Raw genomic sequence first — 17,450 nt, 5'->3', positions numbered from 1 at the left:
GCCTGGGGCTGCCCTGGGGACAGAAGTGGCCTGGAGGACACAGGTCTCCTGTGATCCCATCAGTGGGATTGGGGACAGAGGCTCCCCGAGTGCAGTGGAATCCTGCGCTGCAGGGCCCGGACACGGCCGCCAGCCCCGGCAGCAGACAGTAGGAGCCTGCAGGGAAGAGGGAAAGACAGGGTCCCCAGGAATTGGGGGGGAGGGAGCGAATCGGGACAGCCCCCCAACCAGCAAACGTGGGTGATATGCACTGTGGGCTGTGGCCCGCACCCCGTTCTAAGCCAGGCCTGAGTCCTGCCCTCACTAGCAGGGAAGATGCGGACCAATGTGTGTGGGGCAGGGTGCGTCCCTGCCTCCTTACCTGGCTCACAGGGGGTGCAGTCTGACTGCTGGACACTCCCTCTCTGTGGTCTGTAGGTGCCCCTAGGGCAGGGGAATTGAGAAGCAAAGGAGGTGGAGGCTGGGCAGTAGTGGCCGGCTGGACACTCGCTCCCCACCACAGAGGAGGTGTTTGCCAGGCAGAAGAAGCTGCAGGGAAGACAGGTGGGGTGGACGTGGCCACTGGACTCAGCCCCCCATCTGTGGACTCAGCAGTCACCCCCAGGATGGGGACACAGCTCTGCTGTGCTGGAGCACTAGTGGGGTGGGGCTTTGTGAGGAGAGGCTAAATGGCTTAAATTGCAGCAAAATAGACCCAGGTTTGAAATTGGGACTGACTCAGCGACACCCAACACAGAGATGGAGAGACACAAAGAACGAAGGCTGGGGGGCTGTGGGAGTTCTCCTGTGTCTTCTCCAACTCACAGGAAACTCGGGTTGAAAGGGGTCTTATTGAGAGTCTGGTGTACCACCTGCTGTGGCAGAAATGCAACATGTGCTCAGCAGGACGTGGCCCAGCATGCTCTCAGCACTCACCCCTCAGGACAGGGCACACAGTGGCCCTGGGCGGCCAGGCCGTTGTGGGTGCCTGCTGGGCAGGGCCTGGGTGTAACAGTGCCTGCGGGGCAAAAGTGCCCTGAAAGGGAAGCAGACCAGTTATGTCAAAGCCACAGCACGCCCCACTCCCTGGCACCCTGAGGGGCCCCAACCTAAACTCAGTCCCTGGAGGGCCCAGGGGACCGCTGGAGGCCTCTGGTCAGTGGCAGCCTCAGAACTTGCTCATTTCCACCTCCCCGGAACCCTGCTCAGGGCAGCCCCTCGGGGTACCTTCAGGGCACGGGCCACCAGTCAGGTCTCCCAGTGAGCCATTGGGGAGGAGGGCCCCACGGAGGCAGAAGAAGCCTGGGCTGCAGAGCCCAGAAGGGCTGGTGAGGCCAGGGGAGCTGCAGTAGTGGCCGGGCGGACACAGGGAGCAGTCAGCCTGCAGGAGATCCCCATTTAGGTGCCAGCCCCCACCTCCCACCAGGGTGGGGACACAGAGGCCACATCAGATGGACTGAAAGGGCCCCAGGTCAGAGAGAGTCTCATTCTAGCTCCCCTCCTTCCATCTACAGCTCCCTGACAGGCCTCGCTGCCCCTGCTTGCTCCTTCTCCAGGGAGGGACATGCCCTACCACCGTGCCCTGCACAGCCAGCGGGTGGGGGTCGCCCGGATTTGACCCTCCAAGCATTCCATCATTGCTGTTCTGCTGCTTTCTTTTTTCTCTGTTTCCATCTCCCCTTGCAGTGTGACTGCTACCACCAGGGGAAGCCTGTTCCCCTGACCCCCTTCCAGGCAAGGGTGCAGAGGCTGGGCTTCCTGGGGCCCTCGACAAGCCTCTGGTTGGTGCAGTGCAGGCCATCGCTGGAGGGGCTTGTGAACTCAACCAGACACTGATGCTGCTTTTGGAACCTGGCAATTTCCATAGGATTTTCTGCATCCTATGGTGGCCCTTTATAAATTATAGATGAATATGTATTATATTATAACGTCTCGTCACTCAGGCAGCGGCACAAGGCGCTGCGTAGCTGGGCTCCTGGCTCCCTCTGCCCCACCCTCACCCAGCTCATTCTCTGCACCCCCCTCCCCAAAACCCCCAATGGGCACCCTCTGCAAGGGGGGTTTCTGCTCCCTCCAAGTTTCCAAAATCAGCTTGTACTAGTCATGCATGCGTCCGACAAACGTGTACTGGGAACCTTGCTACGTGCCAGGAGCAGAAAGACAAACTCCCCAGCTTTCTCTGTTAGTGGGGAAGACAGAATATAAGGCCAAGAAGGAAAGCAGTGTGTCAGGCTGTGACATGCGCTAAGGAGGGCCAGGGATGGCCTCCCTTAGAAAGTGACTTTTGAGTCAAGACTGGAAGGAAGGAGGCAGTTGGCCAGGTGGCCCTGTTCTCTAATCCCTGCTACAACTTTGACCTTGGGGGGTTAGATCTAAACAGGGCCCTCCCCACCCCCAGCCTCCTCCCCCGGCTGGGGTCTCCCTACCTCTGAGCTGAGCTTTAGGCGGGCGCTGAAGGTGCCAGGCGGGCAGGGCTGGGGCATGGCTGAGCCCCTGGGGCAGTAGTGTCCCTGAGGACATGGGCCAGCCGCCTCTGGAACCAAGAGACACATCAGCCCAGACATTGGGAAGCACAGGGTGATGAGGGGGTGCTCAAGCAGTCCCTGTGTCCCTGGTACAGGTTCTGGGCCCAGAGGCCCTGGGCAGCTGGTTCCAGAGGCACACCTGTGAGGGGTCCCTCCTACAGGCCACACCCTCTGCACGTGCCCTCCACCACAGCCAATGCCACTGTCACCGATGGGAAGAAGTCAGAGGAAGCTTCTCCTGACATGGGCGGTGGCATCTGGAAGGGGCAGCTGAGGAAGGAGGGGTTCCCTTGGAAGGCTCAAACCCTGGGGTGTAGGGGCAGGATCTCGGCTGGGTGACACCCCCCTCCACCCCCCAGCTCTTTTCTCAGAGGGCTTTGCAGAATTCCCATGCTGGTTCCAGTTCTAACACTCTTCATGGGTGTCCAGCAGGTGGTGCCAGTACCTTCAGTGCCCGCCTCTGGGTTGGGCCGGGTGGACCCTCTGGAGCAGAAGAAGCCCCCCCAGCACTGTCCGCCTGCCTCTGTAGCATTGGCCCTGGGGCAGAACCTGCCCCTATCACAGGCTCGACACCCCACCAGGCTGCTCAGGCCAGGCATAGGGCCATAGGTGCCTGGGGGGCAGGGTTGCCAGGAGAGTCCTGAACCTTCAGGACAGTAGAAACCTATGAAGGGGGCAGGCAGGGCTGAGATTAGAGCCTGAGCAGACAGGGGAGATGGGGGGAGCCAGAAGGAGGCAGGAGGAGGGAAGGCTCAGGGTGCTGGGTCCTGGGCTAGGGCCTGGCATGGCTCCTGCCCAGGAGTGCAAATGCTCCATAAGTGCAGGGTTACTGACCATATGTGCAGCCCAGGCCTTTGTCTGAGGGATGTGAAGGGAGATAAACAGGCCAGTTACTTGCCCTGCAGGGGACTATCCCCACCCCACCCGTCAGAGCGGCTGCTGGCAGGACACAAACCTCTCGGACACAGCTGTGGCCTCAGCCCTGGAACGCAGTAGTGGCCACTGGGACAGACCTGACATTTTGTTGTGTGGGCACTGGAGGCGTAGGAGCCGGGAGAACATGGAGGGAGGTCAGCCATTCCCAGAGGACGGAAGTGCCCAGGGGGACAGGATGTCCCAGAGAGCCCCTCCATGGGGGTGGCAGGGATAGTCCCTCCAGTGCAGGAAACTCTGGAAAAAGGTGGGCCAAGCACAAGCATCGCTGGGGACCGTGCTGCTGTGGGCAGTGGAGGACTTCAAGCTCAGGCCCGGGACCCTCCTCACCCACTTGCCCCTTTCCCCCACCTCGTGGTCTCCCGCCCTCCAGCCTGGCTCCTAGGAAGGTCAGCCAGGCCCTGCTCAGGGGTAGGGTGGGCGGTGGCAGAGATGAGATGCGCAGCCTCAGGCATGGACACTGGCGTGTTCCAATGGCCTTGTCTGCAAAGCAGTCAAGTCCCAGCGTGGCCTGACCCTGGCTTGTCTGCCAGGGGCCTGCGGGTCAGTGAGGGTGGCTTCTCCCTGACAGGCAGGGATTTCCCTTGTTCTCTGGCTGGGGCCAGACTCTGGAGTGGAGCCAGCTCCTTACTCTGTGGTCGCTGTTCCCTGTCTATCTGAGGAGACAAACTGCTTGCCCACCCTGGGTGGCTGGGTGCTGGCCAGACGGGCGGGTGGCCACCAGAGCAGGGCCGCCCTGCAGAGCAATCTCGACATCCTTCTGGGGTTGGGCTCCCTTCCTCGGACCAGGTACCAGGTGGGCATCGGGCTGGGGCAGGAGTTCCTGCAGAAGTCAGAGCGACAGACAGAAGAGGCTGAGCAGCATCAGCGGCTCCTGGGAACTGCGCTAGGCTCCTGCCCCTGGAGCTCTCCCTCCTGCAGACCAGGCTGGGGAATGCCACCCCTCTTAGCTTCCAGAGGGCAGGGATCAGTTCAGTTTTGGAATCCTTGGTCAACTTCACTGAATGAATGAAAGACACTTGCCATCCTGCAAGTGGGGACAGAGGTGGAGAAGGAATGACCAGGCCTGAGGGGCAGATGAGGAAGGGCAGCTGCTCCACTGAGGTCTCCTGAGGTCCAAGCTCGGGGAGGGTTTGGGGCAGGGAGGGGTGAGGACTGCCGAGCCCAGCAGGGTCCTGAGATCAGCCCTGCACGCTCACCCTGCCTGTCATTCGGGGACACTGTGCTGGGACAGAGGCTCCCAGTCTGTGGTGACCTGCCTTCCACCAGGAGAGGCCTGGAAGGAAGGGAAGCAGCCCTCTCCCAGCAGGCCACGGCTGGAGTGGGTCTGGGGGCGGTGATGTACCTCTGAGGCAGTAATGCCCAGCGGGGCACAGGAGGCCGGCTGGGGCCTCGCTGGTGGCTCCTCCCCGGCACCAGTGCCCTGCGGCACAGTCTCCTAGGAGAGAGGACCCTGGTCAGCATTCCCACCACGCCCCTCCCTGGAGGCCCAGGGCTGCTCCAGTGACCCCACCAGGGCCACAGGCCGCAGGAGTACCCGAGCCGAAGCCAGCCGAGCACCCTAGGCCCTGGACGAGGAGACCCGAGTGCCCCTCCGCTCAGTACCAAGCTCCTGGGTCAAAGTGGGTGTGGGTTGGGCCAGCTTGAGGTTTGCCATCCTCAGGGACTATCAACTGCCAGACCTGTTTTTTCCTTATGGATCAAAACACTTCTGGCCATTTCATACGGGAGCCACCCAAACACTCCAAGAAAGTGACAACCTCCTTCGTTCCCAACACACCAGCTAACGGGACTGGGGTGCAGAAACACTTCAGGCCCTCTGGAAGAACCCCAGACACGGTGCTGGGGAGGTGATGGGGCCTGTGTGCTGAGAATGGCAGCTGGGCTGTGGTCCTACTGGGAGGCAGGCGGGCAGTGATGAGGACTCCTGATCGGGGTCACATCAGAGCCACCTGGAGAGCTTTTGGAAACTAGACACCCAGGCCCAAACGCCACACCTCCTGACTTTCCAGGGTGGGGATACTGTTTCTGACGTCAGGGGCCGTGGGAAGGCAGTGGAGATGCTTCCCCGGATGTCCCAAGTCCTTCCGGCCCAAGCCCATGCTGCTGTGCCCCCAGGTCCACCAATCATCCGTGCCCGGGTACTTTCTCCCTGAAGCCTGGAGTGGGATGCAGCGGTCAAGCCCACCCACTGCCTATGGCCTCTTCTGCCCTCCAGGACGTACCTGTTGGTGCCTCGAGCCCTGCCAGTGCACAGAACTTCCCAGCGGGGCACAGCTGGCACTCAGCGATGCTCCTCAGCCCATCCCGAGGGCCGTAGGTGCCCACAGGGCAGCTGTGCTGTGTGGCCACGGCTGTGCCCAGGGGGCAGTAATAGCCTTGGGGACAAGGGTACAGGCTGAAGTCCTGGACGGGCCCAGCACTGGCGTCGCAGTAATAACCTGGCGAGGAGGGAGGGATGCTCAGGATTCCCCCCCGCTGAGAAGTTCAATCCGCCCAGGGTCTCCTGCCCCAGGGCCTGGGGGCTGTGCCATGGGGCCAGCCCAGAGAGCTGCCATCCTGCAGCTCTCGCTCCTGGCCTGCACCCCTAGGGCTCTGCTGCCTCTCACCTGCTGGGCACTGCCCGCTGGGGGCTTGGAGACCAGCCTCTTTGCAATAGAAGCCTCGCGGGCAGGCCTGGCATGCAGAGGACACAGTCTGCTCTGGGAGGCTGGAGAAGGTGCCGGCGGGACATGGGGTGGGCCTGTGCGACGCTGAGGCTGAGGGTACAGGGAGGCCATGGTTCAGGGTCAGGAGCGGGCTCCTCGTGGGCAGGTGTGGAGCCAGCCTCAGAGCTGGGCAGGGCTCATGGTGGCTCCCCCTGTAGGACTCACCTTGCCCGTCCTCCCTAAAGCCCCGCTCCCTGCCTCTCCACAATACATGGAGACCCCAGACCTTTACCAGTAGCTGGAGGAGCATCATCATGGCTCATACCCCTAAGAGCTAATGAGTTCCCTGTGTGACAAGGCCACTGCCATCGGCTCTCAGCTGTTCACACCAAACAGCTCACACCACACAAGCATCCCAATGCCTTTTAGCCACCGTCCTCTGCAGCACCTTTTGGCCTCATGGGACCGCCTGTGGCACCTCCTTTTCCTCTGGCTTCCAACCACCCCAGGGGCCAGACACAGACTGAGGAATGGGGTCTGTCCCCAGTCCGGGATGGGAGGGCAAAGCGGGCTGAGAGTGGGGCCCAAGGAGTCACTCACGGCAGAAGGTTCCCGGGGGGCAGGGGGCTCCTGTCAGCCCGTCTTCTGGAGTTGGGGACGCTGCTCCTTGTGCACAAAAGTAGCCAGCCTGGCAGGGCCCGCTGGGTGTGGAGAGGCCTGGGGGTGAAAGCGAAGCCAGGCTGGGGCCAGTAGACTCATTATGACGGGAGTTGGTCCTGAAGCAGATGGAGTCACGTGGCATCAGGCCTCTGAGGTGCAGGACCTCAGCCGGGCTGGGCTTCTTCTCTGCCCAACTCTGTGAGAGACGGGAACCATTCCCACCTCACGAAGGGCCTGAGGGCAAGTCGACAGGTGGCAGAGCTGAGATCTGAGCACAGCTTCAGCTGATACAGGCTAGGGTCTTGATCTCACTGCACTCTGCAGCCCAAGGGGGGCGTTTCAGGGGCAGGAAGAAACTAGTTCATGTGTGAGTCGCCAGTGACCAGTAGTGTCCGGCCATAGCAGGTGCTCAGGAAGTGTGGTCACACAGACACAGGAGCAGTGAGGGAGGGGAGCGAGGGGTCACCGAGCCCCTCCTCTCAGAGAGCCCTGCCTCTTCCCCATGTTAGTCTGTGGTGACTCACCTGTGCTTACTGAACCAGGAGGGCAACAGTGACTGTTTACATAGCACAGTACGCAAGCATACCACCCCAGAAGGCAGGTGCAGACATCAGTTCTCACTGGACAGAGGAAACCGGTGGCTCCACGCCCAGTGACACAGCTGGAGAGGGCAGGGGGTGCTCACACCAGCTATCTCAGCACCACCGAGCCTGGGTCAAGGAACAGCAGCTGGAGAGAGCTTGGGGTCCTTACCAGAGGTGGCGCAGAAAGAGCCTGGCAGGCAGGGTATGGGCTCCCGGCTGCCCTCAGGGCAGAAGGAGCCCGCCAGGCACCTCCCTCCTGTGGCTGTGGCCGGGCACAGGCAGTTAGCACTGGTGTAGTTGTCCAGGTCGAAGGGGCGGGCGGTCCACGCTGCCGACACACAGAACCAGCCTGGGGTGGAGACCAGCAGGGAGGGCCAGGCCGAGATCCTAGGTCAAAGGCCGAGCTCACCCAGGTCCAGGCACAGAAGTGGTGGGTGGAGTGTCTCAGGGGGCTTTGGGAAACGCACCTGCATCACAGGGCCCAGAGGCCTGGGTCAGATTCTCTTGCCCGCAGTAGTGGCCTGGGGGGCAGGGCAGGCAGCCGTCCAGACTCTGGGTCAGTGGGTCTGGGTTATAGTAGCCCCGAGGGCAAGGGAACTGGGTGGCGTACTTGGTGCCTGAGAAGCAAAGACCAGAGAAGGGAGCTCAGCCTGCTGGAGCCCAGCCGGGTCCAGGGCTGGGGCAGGATGTAGTGCGGCCGCGGCTCCTGCGGAGAGGGCCTCCCTCTGGCAGGGCCTTGCCTGACAAACTCCTGGCCTCAGCCCGAGGAGTGACCACCTCACCAGTCGCTTACACCGGACTTCCCAGTCTACGAGGCCCTGGGCCTGGCGTCCACACCACCACACAGCAGGCAAAACTCATCTTCCCGGCGGTCAACTTTACCGAAAGGCATAGGCCCCCAAAGTTGTGATACATTGGTAAAGTAATTTCAAATCTTTATTTTTTCAGCCCCCCTTGATATGGAATAGAAATGAAAATTCTCATGAATTTTGAAGATAAAACAAAAGACCTGTACGAAATTTGGTGCTCAAGGCCAGCTGCTTTGGGCTCAGCCCCTGTGGAGGGCCCTGTCCCTCCCTGGACCTTTGGGACAGGTGCTGGGAACATCTCGGAAGCAGAGGACATCATGTTTGCAGAGCAGCAAGTACCAAAATCCCTTAGCCTGGAGCAGCTGGGACAGCAGCCTCACTCCTGGAGCTGTGGCTTAGGCACTCACCTCTGGGACAGTAGAAGCCGGCAGGGCACGGGTGCCCACTGTAGGTAGTGACAGTCTCAGGGCAGTAGTAGCCGGCAGGACAGGGGAAGCAGGAGGCTTGGCCAGTCAGGTTGTTGTAGGAGCCAGCAGGGCAAGGCTGGGGAAGGCTGGTCCCCCGGGGGCAGAAGTGGCCTCTGGGACAGGGGCCCCCCTGCTCTGAGTGGCCTGAGGAGCGGAAGGAAGCTGAGTGAAGGGTGTAGGCCCAGTCACAGCAGAGCATGCCAGAGCCTGAGGCAACTTGCCTGGTGACACTGCGACCAAGTGTGGCCTTAGGTTTGGATCAGAGTTTTGAGGCTTTTCAAAAGAAATAATGCCAATAACTAACATTTGTACAGCACCTTCCAGATCAAATAGCATGTGCTTTACACACGTGTTATTTTATTCGAGCCTCAAAAAATCCCTGTTTGGTAGGCGGGCAAGAGCGATGACCCAGTGTTACTGGATGACGTCCTGAGATGGAACCTGACACGTGGGCCCAGCGTCTTCCCTGTGCTCAGCTCGACTCAAAGCCCAGTTGTCTGACATCCCCCATTTCCTTGTTCAAGACATGCTCAGTGATTGTTTGTTTAATAAAACAGACTTAGACACGTTGCTTTCACGTGTGGTTGTAATGAGCCAGGATGGCTGGTTCTGCTTTTGGTGGTTCGTGCTGGCTGAGCAGCAACCCTGTCCCTCCATGCCCTGGCCTCAGTGGGGGTATGGCTGCCACTCAACTCCCGGGGACTTCACCTTCCACCTGGGAGCTGGACTGTTGCCTCAGATGTCTTCTGGACAAACAGAAGTGTTGGAGAAGAGGGGTTTTAAGGGCCCTGGCCCAGGCTCCATGGCCCTGACCAAAGGGCCACCGAGCACGGTGGCCTGTTCAGTGCTCCCGAGGACCAGGCCAGTGGTCACTAGAGGGAGCCCTGACACCGTCCATCACCAGCACCTTGCAGGCACAGTGTCTACCCTGTCAGCCTGGCTTCACCCGGCTCCTCCCCACAGGTGCTGTCTCTGGTCCCCGGTGGAGGTGAGAGCCTCACTCAGCTCACCTCTGGGTGGCCCCAGGGCACCATTCACTGGCTGCTCTCCAGAAGCCCCCCAGTCCTCCCTGCAAATCATGATGTTCCTGTCTTTAGGCCAGTGGGGATCTGATTCAGGTGGGACTGAGGTGGGCTTGGAAATGCAGGTGTGACAAGAGCCCATGACAGCAGCACAGGAGGGCAGCAAGCCACACTGAGGCAGGACAAGGGAGGCCAGTGGGTCCAGGAACAGCAGTCAGACCACTAAGGGTCCAGCCGAGGGTCCCCTTCAGGCCCTGTGGCTCACACACTTCCCCTTGTCCGCACCCCCCACAGCCGGTCACCTCCCATCAGAATGCCCAGCTACCTTGGGCGCCTGGCCAATGCAGGGCCCACTGGGAACCTGAGGTCTCTCACCTGTTGGGGTTGGGGAGGTAACTCCGGCCAGACAGAAGTAGCCGGGGGAGCAGGGTCCAGAGGGGGCAGTGAGGCCGGACCTCCTGCAGAAATGGCCAGAAGGGCAGGCCAGGCACTCAGAGGCCATGGAGAGAAACATCCTGGGGAGACAGAGAGAAAATGGGGTCAGTGCGACCAGGAAGCTCTTAGGGTAAAGTGGCCATGTCCTGGCGAGGGACATGCTTTCTGGGGCTGCCTTTCTACTGCTCCTCTTCTAGGCTCCCTAGGGTTCCTCTTGCTTACAAGGGGTCCAGGAAGGGGTGGCAGGTCTCTCTTCTCTCTCCCTCCCTTCCCTCCAACCCCACCCCAAGGCAGGCAACTGGTCACAGTTCTTTTCATCTTAATCCCCAATTTAAACTCAGGCTGTCCAGGGCCCCAGGCCCCCGAGTCTGGCAGCTGAAGTCAGAACACCTGACAGCCCTCTCACTGTTGGCTCCATGGCTCACCCCTTGCTTTGGGGTGCCCTCTGTTGGGGGTTGGGAGGGTTCCTAAAGGTGGGGAGATGGAGCTCTGCTCTCAAATGAGACACAGGTAGACATGCAGGATTCTTGATGGGGTTGCTTCCTCAGCCATGACATGTTCTCCAGCTTCCAGCAGCCCACATCGCCTGCCCTTATTCTGGCCAGCTGGTCAGAGACTTGTGCCCTCACAGGCCAGGTAGAGTTTCTGCTCCAGAAAGCTCATGTTCCCCCATGACAGAGATGAGGTGAAACGGTCAGGGTGGGCAGCAGGACAAGGGGCTAGACAGCTTGGGCTCACCTCTTGGGCCTGGGGGGAGTGGCACTCACTGGTCTGAGAAGGTGCCCACAGGGCAGGGGAGGGGCATCCCTGTGCCCAGTGGACAGAAGTGGCCTGGAGGGCAGGGCCCCCCTGCCGTGGCACGGATGTCTCCATTAGGGTGGGTGACCTCAGCTCCTGGCCAAAATCAGAAGTGGGTGAGATCACAGAGCAGCCCCTCCCCAGCCCAAAGGCAGCAGCCCCCGCCTTACCCACCCTCTGCAGGAGGACGTCTCCCAGAATAAGAGCTGGAAAGCTGGAGTGATGGTGCCCTGGATTGCCAAGGCAGCTCTCAAGTCTAGGGTCCTGCCCAACCCTGTCCTCCATGGGGATGGTGGGTGGGGTCCCAGGAGTGGGAAGGGGTCCGGAGATGTATCCACTTCTGAATTAGAGGTTATCTGAGCAGGACCCTGCTTAGGACCCCAAACGCAGGGAGAAAGTATGGGGGTGCCATCATTGGTCTGTGCTGGAGAAAGGGGCACAGGACGGGGGCTCCAGGCCCAGCTCAGGAAGTCTCTGCGACTTTTTCCCATCTTGGCCAAGCTTCTTTCTGTTTGCACCAGGACCCCCTTTCAGTTTGCTCACACCCACTGGGATGAGGTGGGACACACAATTATACTGAGAATAAACTCAGAGGAGAAGGGGACTTGTACTGTTATGGGAGGACAAAGAATCAGTGATATGTGACCTGTTTTTGGGACTGTCCCCAAAGCCAGTGGATTTGTCTGTGGAAGTGTGCGCGTGTACATATACACACACACATGAGCGTAGGAAACGTGCAACTCTAGGGACACTGATGTGACCAGGGGAGGATGAGAAGTTGCTTCATGTCCTGAGAACTCCTGGGATGAGGGAGCGCTGGTGTTGGGGGATGGGCCCACAACTCAGGCCTGCTGTGGCCCTGAACCCTCTGAGGGGCACACATGCCACCCGGCAGCCCCCCAGCAGCCCCAGAGCTTCACACATAGGCTTGGTGCCAGCCCTGGCCACAGAGAACCCACACGGGTGGCACCAAGGTCCTGCGGGTAGGGCCTCGGGAGAAGCAGGACCTTGGCGGGCCTTGGTGGGTAACTCCACAAGCTGGACCCAGTCTTGTCATTAGAAGAAGGACACGGTGGGCAGTCCTGCTCCTGAGGCCCCCCCAGCCCAGAGCTCCTCAGATTCATGATCACATGGCCCCCTTGCTTAGCTCTGCACTTAACAGCTGACCCCCCAGGAGGTCCACTGGGAAACCAGCACAGCTAGGGGCTGGCCTGCAACACCCTCCCCACTCAGGAGGGAGCCACTGCTCAGCCAGCCCTACAGGAAGCCCCGGGTCACTGAGTGCATCCTTGGTCCCTGGTCCATGCCGATCCCCTTGCCTCCACCATGGAGGCTGTGCGGTGGCTAGTCTCAGCCTCAGTGGGGCTAAGTGCTCACTTACTGCCCTTCCCATGCTCTGTCTATCTTAGTGTTTGCTGGGCATCATGCCTTCCTCCACTCAGTGTTCCTGTGGGGCAGCTGGGAGCCAGAGGGAGCCCCCCAGTAGGGAGTGTGCCGCCAGATCTGGCCAGTCCCAGAGCCCCATCCCTAAGCCTGTCCAAGGGCAGGAGGACTTTCTAGTGAGCTCTGCTCCTCTGGTCCCAAGATGCAGCCTTGACCTGTCCCCTCGGCCCCGTCTCTTCCCCTGTAGGACATGGCTGGCAACGCAGGGCAGGGGGAGGCAGCCAGGGCCCTGGGGGCAGTAACAACCTGCGGGGCAGGTCTTTGGTGTGGAAAGCAAAGTGGCTTTGCCATCCCAGGGCCTTACCCACCCCATACTGTGATGGTTTCCATAGCACTAGTGCTCTACTTTCTGGTGGAGCCCAGGTACCTGAGCCATTGCTGTGCTGCTCCTCCGGCCAGGCTGTGGCCGCCACCGAACCTTCAGGGCAGGCGTACCCCATAGGACCCATGTCTCCCCATGGCCCACCCAGGGGTCTCGGGGTTCGTGCCCCTCCTGGGCAATAAAATCCTGGAGGCAGAGAAAGCACACAGGCTGGTCCAGCTCCCTGCCTTTCTGTCCCGAGGGTCCCACCACACCGATTATGGCTTTGACGGGAATAGGCTCTGGGGGTGTCCCAGGGGGCCCAATAATCCAGGCCCCTTTAAACCTCATCTAAACTTCACTCCCCACCGAATCCATGGGTATCCTGCAGGCCATGGGGGGTGGTCAGGGAGTTGCCCTGATCACCGATGAGGCTGTGATTTCTGAGGAGATGGGCCTTCCAGGGCTGAGCCGGCTAAGTCTCCTCAGCCTCGGGGACACTACGGTCCCTTCCTTGTCCCTTGCCCTCTCCTTCTTCCCCGCCTTCATTCAGGGGCAGGGATAATCCAAGTGGCTTGTATATACCCCCTGCCACATTTAGAAGCCCCACCAGTGGCCTCCGGCCTGCCTCCCTCGTATTGCAGTCAAGCTGGATGTGGGCTGGACACACCTCCCTGAGCTCTCTCTAACGGGCCTCTGTCTCAGGGCTGTGGCGGGGTGGCAGGGCCACAGCCGAGTGAAGGCCTGGACACCTTCTGCTTGGTACAACTCCTGCCAGGCCGTCAGGGAAGACAAGGGAGCCCTCACCTGGTGCACACGGGCCCCTGGGGACAGCCTGGCCTGCTGTGGCACAGAAAAGCCCAGGTGGGCAGGGCAGGCACCAGCTCACATCCGGTGCCCCTCTCTCTGCATTCCAGGTGCCAACTGGACAGGGCCTCTGCCGGGGGTCCTCAGTGCCAGCTGGGCAAAAATGGCCAGGGGGGCAGAGGTCACCAAAGGGGAGTGCCTCCTGGAGGAAGAGGAGTCTGTCAAGGCTTAAAAGTCAAGAGGAAGGGGGTCCTCTCCACCGGCGCCTCCAGTCCTCCCTGAACCCCCTCTGAGGAGGCCTGCCTGGTCACTCCTACTCGTTTACACACACTGACTGGCACTGACACCGCCCTCTGGGAACCACTCTGGGAGTTTAACTTCGCACTTCGCAGAAAAATAAAACAAATTGTAATGTTGAGTAGCCTAAACAATCCCAACTCTCTGCCTATTTGTTAAAAGTATTGATACACAGCTTTAATTATGGTAAGGTACATCTGTCTGCCTATCAACTATTATCTATCTATCTATCTATCTATCTATCTATCTATCTATCTATCATCCATCCATCCATCTTTTCTCTCTTATCTACCACCTATCAATCATTTATGTATCAGCACAGAATCCCTAGTCATTATTAATAGCTACCTAGGATCCAACTGTGGGTCGATATGCCATATCTCTGTCTCGACACTTTCCTGTGGCTGGGACTGTGTGATGTTTTGTGCTTGTCTTGTTTTTGCTATTAAAATTTGTGGTGGTGTGAATATCTTTACATAGGTGACATTTTTTCCTGTTCCAGGTTGTTTCCCATGTTGGAATTATTGGGTCAAAGTGTGGATTGCCTGAGCTCCTGCTCTGGACGGCATGCTGGGAATGGCCTCTGTCCCCTCACAGTGCCTTCTTGGACTTTGGCTGGCCATTGTGTCTGATGAGCAGTAGATGCAGAGTGTACAAAATGGCTTTGCTTCCTGTGTCCTTCCTTGTCAGCCCAGCTGAGCCTTTCCTAGCTGATGATATAGTTGTATTTGGTCCTTTGCAGGTGGAAGCTGGAAAGTGACCTCAGATACTCTGACCCTTCTTTACTTGTTCACGTTTGTTGGCCATGGTACAGTTCTACCACCTGTCTCTGCAATACTTCCTCCCATCTGGGGTTATCTGTCCCCCCACAAGGCAGTGAGCTCCCCAGGGAAGCCCTGGGCCTTGGTGTTCCCTGGCCGTGCTCCCCGGCCATGCCCAGCCTCAGTGCTCAGGCTGGCCTCTCCGGGGGTCTACACTCACCGGGGAGGAGGTGTTGGAACCAGGCCCACAGTGATGTCCAGCACGGCACCACCCCTGGGGCTCAGCCAGGCCTTCTTGGCCACAGAAGGTCCCAGGGCGGCATGGCTGGCAGTCTTCCACACGGGCAGCACCAGGGGCATCTCGGAAAGTGCCCTGGGCAGAGAGAAGGACTCCGATGAGGTCAAGATCCTGGAGGCCAGAGTCAGGGCTCTGCCAGGAAGGGGCAGAGCAGGGCCCCTCTACTCTCACCCTGGACCCACAGGCCGGGGAGGAGGCGAGGGCCTGCTCCAGAGCTGAGCCTCCAAGACACTGGCAAGCGTGGCTAGGGTTTCCCTGTTGCTGAGCACAGCTAAAGAATGCTGGAACTAGGACTCATTCCCAGCGATTCTGATAGCGGGCAGGGAGAGAGAGTAGAGGCCACAGGTCAGCTGAAGAGGTGTGCGTATCCTAGGGAGAGGAGCCATCGCGGGGGTGGGGTGAAAGGGGTGAGAGGGGCTTCTGGAGCTTGGAGAACAAAGGCTGCACCACAGCCCGCCCCTGCCTGGGGCTCCACCTGAGCCTGGGTCCCCCAGCTCCCTGAGCCCCTCTCTCTTCCCTCCAACCTCTACAACCCTGGGTCACTCTGTCCCTGTGGCTTTTTGGTCTAGAAACCACTTGCAGGGAAGTGAGTGGGGGCAGGAGATGGAAGGCTCGGGTGTCACAGTGAAGAGATGTCACCCATCCCACCCACCAGCACGGGGCCCATGCCCCCAGAGCTTCCCTGTGCAAAAGTGAAGACTTGAGAAGAGCCGAGGATGCTTCTCACCATGGGGCAGGGGATGGACAGCAGGCCCTGTGCTGGGCAGTAGTGCCCGGGGGGACATGCTGTGGGTCCAGCCAGCTTTGTCTGGTTGCAGAGTTTTCCTCCTGGGCACTCCTGGCACCAGAGACGGCCGGGACCCTGGAAAGAGGGCTTGGGGGTAGGCCGGCTTCTTTCTGCACCTCTAACATTTGGACAGGCACTTAGAAAATATTGAATCGAACTGGGAATGCTGCTGGCCAGCCCGGGCTCTGTGTGTGCAACTCTCTTCCTCCTCAGAAAGGGCTGGCATGAGAGGGGCTCACACAGGGCCAAGGCCAGCAGAACTGAGGGGCACTTCAGGCCTCTGGCTTGGCCCACAGACTGTCAAAGCCTGGAGGAAGGGGCTCCCCACCTCCATGACTTTAGGGTTCTCTCACTTCCGGTCCCTCTGAGGTATGAATCTGCTCTGGGAACACTTACTGAGAAACTTCCAGCACCACATGGCCGTGGAGTGGCGGTGCCCAGCTCAGGGCAGTGGTGACCAGCGGGGCACAGCACACAGGCCACAGCCAGCCTTGCACCTGCACTCTGGCGGGAGGTCCCCCTGGAGGAGAGGCAGAGAGAGCTGAGGGTGTGGGTGCCCACAGCCTTCCCAGAAGGAGCCATGACAGCCACGTGGGGTCACCATTGCCCCTAGCTTCAGCCACAGTGTTCAATGGTCAATTCCAGCTGGGCAGCAGGCCCCTGGGGTAGGCTGAGAATGTGGCTGGTGTGGCCACACGTGGCCTGTGGGGCTTCAAGGGAGAGTTCAAAGGCAGGTGTATGGGCGAATGGTGCTGCTTTTTAAAGTTGTTCCTCCATGCCACGTATGTTTTCAGTTGGCATGGTCTCTCTCTCTCTCTCTCTCTCTCTCTCTCTCTCTCTCTCTCTCTCCCCCCCCCCCTCCCTCTCCCTCTCCCTCTCTCCTTCTAATTGATCTGTAATGGCTCTTTATATGACAGTAGTAAGCAGATGGATGCTTAGCCTGTCGTTCAGGTTGAAACCGTCTCCCTGCTTTATTGTTTGCCTTTTAACTTTGTTTCTGACACCTTTGAAGGACAGAAACTTGAAATGCTGCATTCAAATCCTGCAGTCTTTTCCTTAATTATTTCTGCCTTTCATGTCATGCTTAGATTTTCCACAGTCTGATTTTATAAATGCTCATTTGTATTTTGTTTTGTAATTTTCTGGTTTTGTTTTTAAAACTGAAATGTGTATTTGATCTGAAATGTATTTTGGTTAATGCTGTTTTCACTTTTTACACAAAGAACATGTATTTTATTTTTTAATAAGAAAAACTCTTAAGTTTTTGACCAGAGGAATAAAGGGCATATCTTGATAAACAGTCAAATTAACAGAGACTCTCTGAGCTTGGCCAAATGATCCCTGTTGAGATCCAGATGCTGGGCTGTTGCAGAGGGGGCTGTTCTTTGAAGTAGTTTCTCTCCCGGGGTGTAGGCGCCTTCCTCACCTACTCCAGCACTGAGTGAGTCCTCTCTCTTTCCACATCGGGGCCCATGAGGGTGGTGTGCAGCCCCCACACAACCCGTCGCCCCGCAGCCCTGAGCCTGGCCCCTGCCTATCCTGTTCCCCTGTCTTGACTCAACAAGGCTGCCAGTCCCTGAGGGCAGGCTGAGCACTCGTCTATCTATGTAGAGCCCTTGGTGCCTGGAACAGTGCTGGGGTCTGGCGTGTACTCGGTAAACACATGGTAGCTTAACTTCAAGGAGAGCCCCACCCCAGCCTCCCTTACCGTGGGCAGAGCACAGGCTTGGGGGCCCCGCTGGGGCAGAAGGCCCCTGGAGGGCAGGGCAGGCAGTCTTCCATCTGGCCATTGCCTGCCTGAGAGCTGTAGGTGCCTGCTGGGCAGGGGAACTGGGTGCCCCACTTTGTACCTATTTCAGAGAGGGCAGGGGTCTGAGGAGGACAGAGGGAGCTCAG

At 59.2% G+C, this 17,450-nt stretch overlaps 1 protein-coding gene across 1 annotated transcript; it reads right to left on the bottom strand.

Annotated features, from left to right (window-relative positions):
* Nucleotides 1–1,267: 1,267 nt before the first annotated feature.
* Nucleotides 1,268–17,383, bottom strand: LOC109456994 (uncharacterized). The gene is made up of 18 exons (XM_074330089.1): nt 17,263–17,383; nt 15,951–16,074; nt 15,495–15,629; nt 14,690–14,842; nt 13,412–13,613; nt 12,671–12,811; nt 10,830–10,956; nt 10,003–10,142; nt 8,546–8,749; nt 7,797–7,946; nt 7,499–7,678; nt 6,686–6,802; nt 6,047–6,196; nt 5,663–5,878; nt 4,783–4,875; nt 4,119–4,260; nt 2,406–2,512; nt 1,268–1,360 (listed from the first exon to the last, which is right to left on the bottom strand). Exons 1-18 carry the CDS (start codon nt 17,334–17,336, stop codon nt 1,356–1,358), a joined length of 2,460 nt encoding a protein of 819 aa, XP_074186190.1. The 5' UTR covers nt 17,337–17,383; the 3' UTR covers nt 1,268–1,355.
* Between the last annotated feature and the right edge of the window lie 67 nt (nt 17,384–17,450).

This window comes from Rhinolophus sinicus, linkage group LG04 (genome assembly GCF_036562045.2).
Source record: "Rhinolophus sinicus isolate RSC01 linkage group LG04, ASM3656204v1, whole genome shotgun sequence".
Lineage (NCBI taxonomy): Eukaryota > Metazoa > Chordata > Mammalia > Chiroptera > Rhinolophidae > Rhinolophus > Rhinolophus sinicus.
The sequence above is the reverse complement of the archived record's forward strand: the minus strand, read 5'-3'. Positions and strand labels throughout refer to the sequence as shown.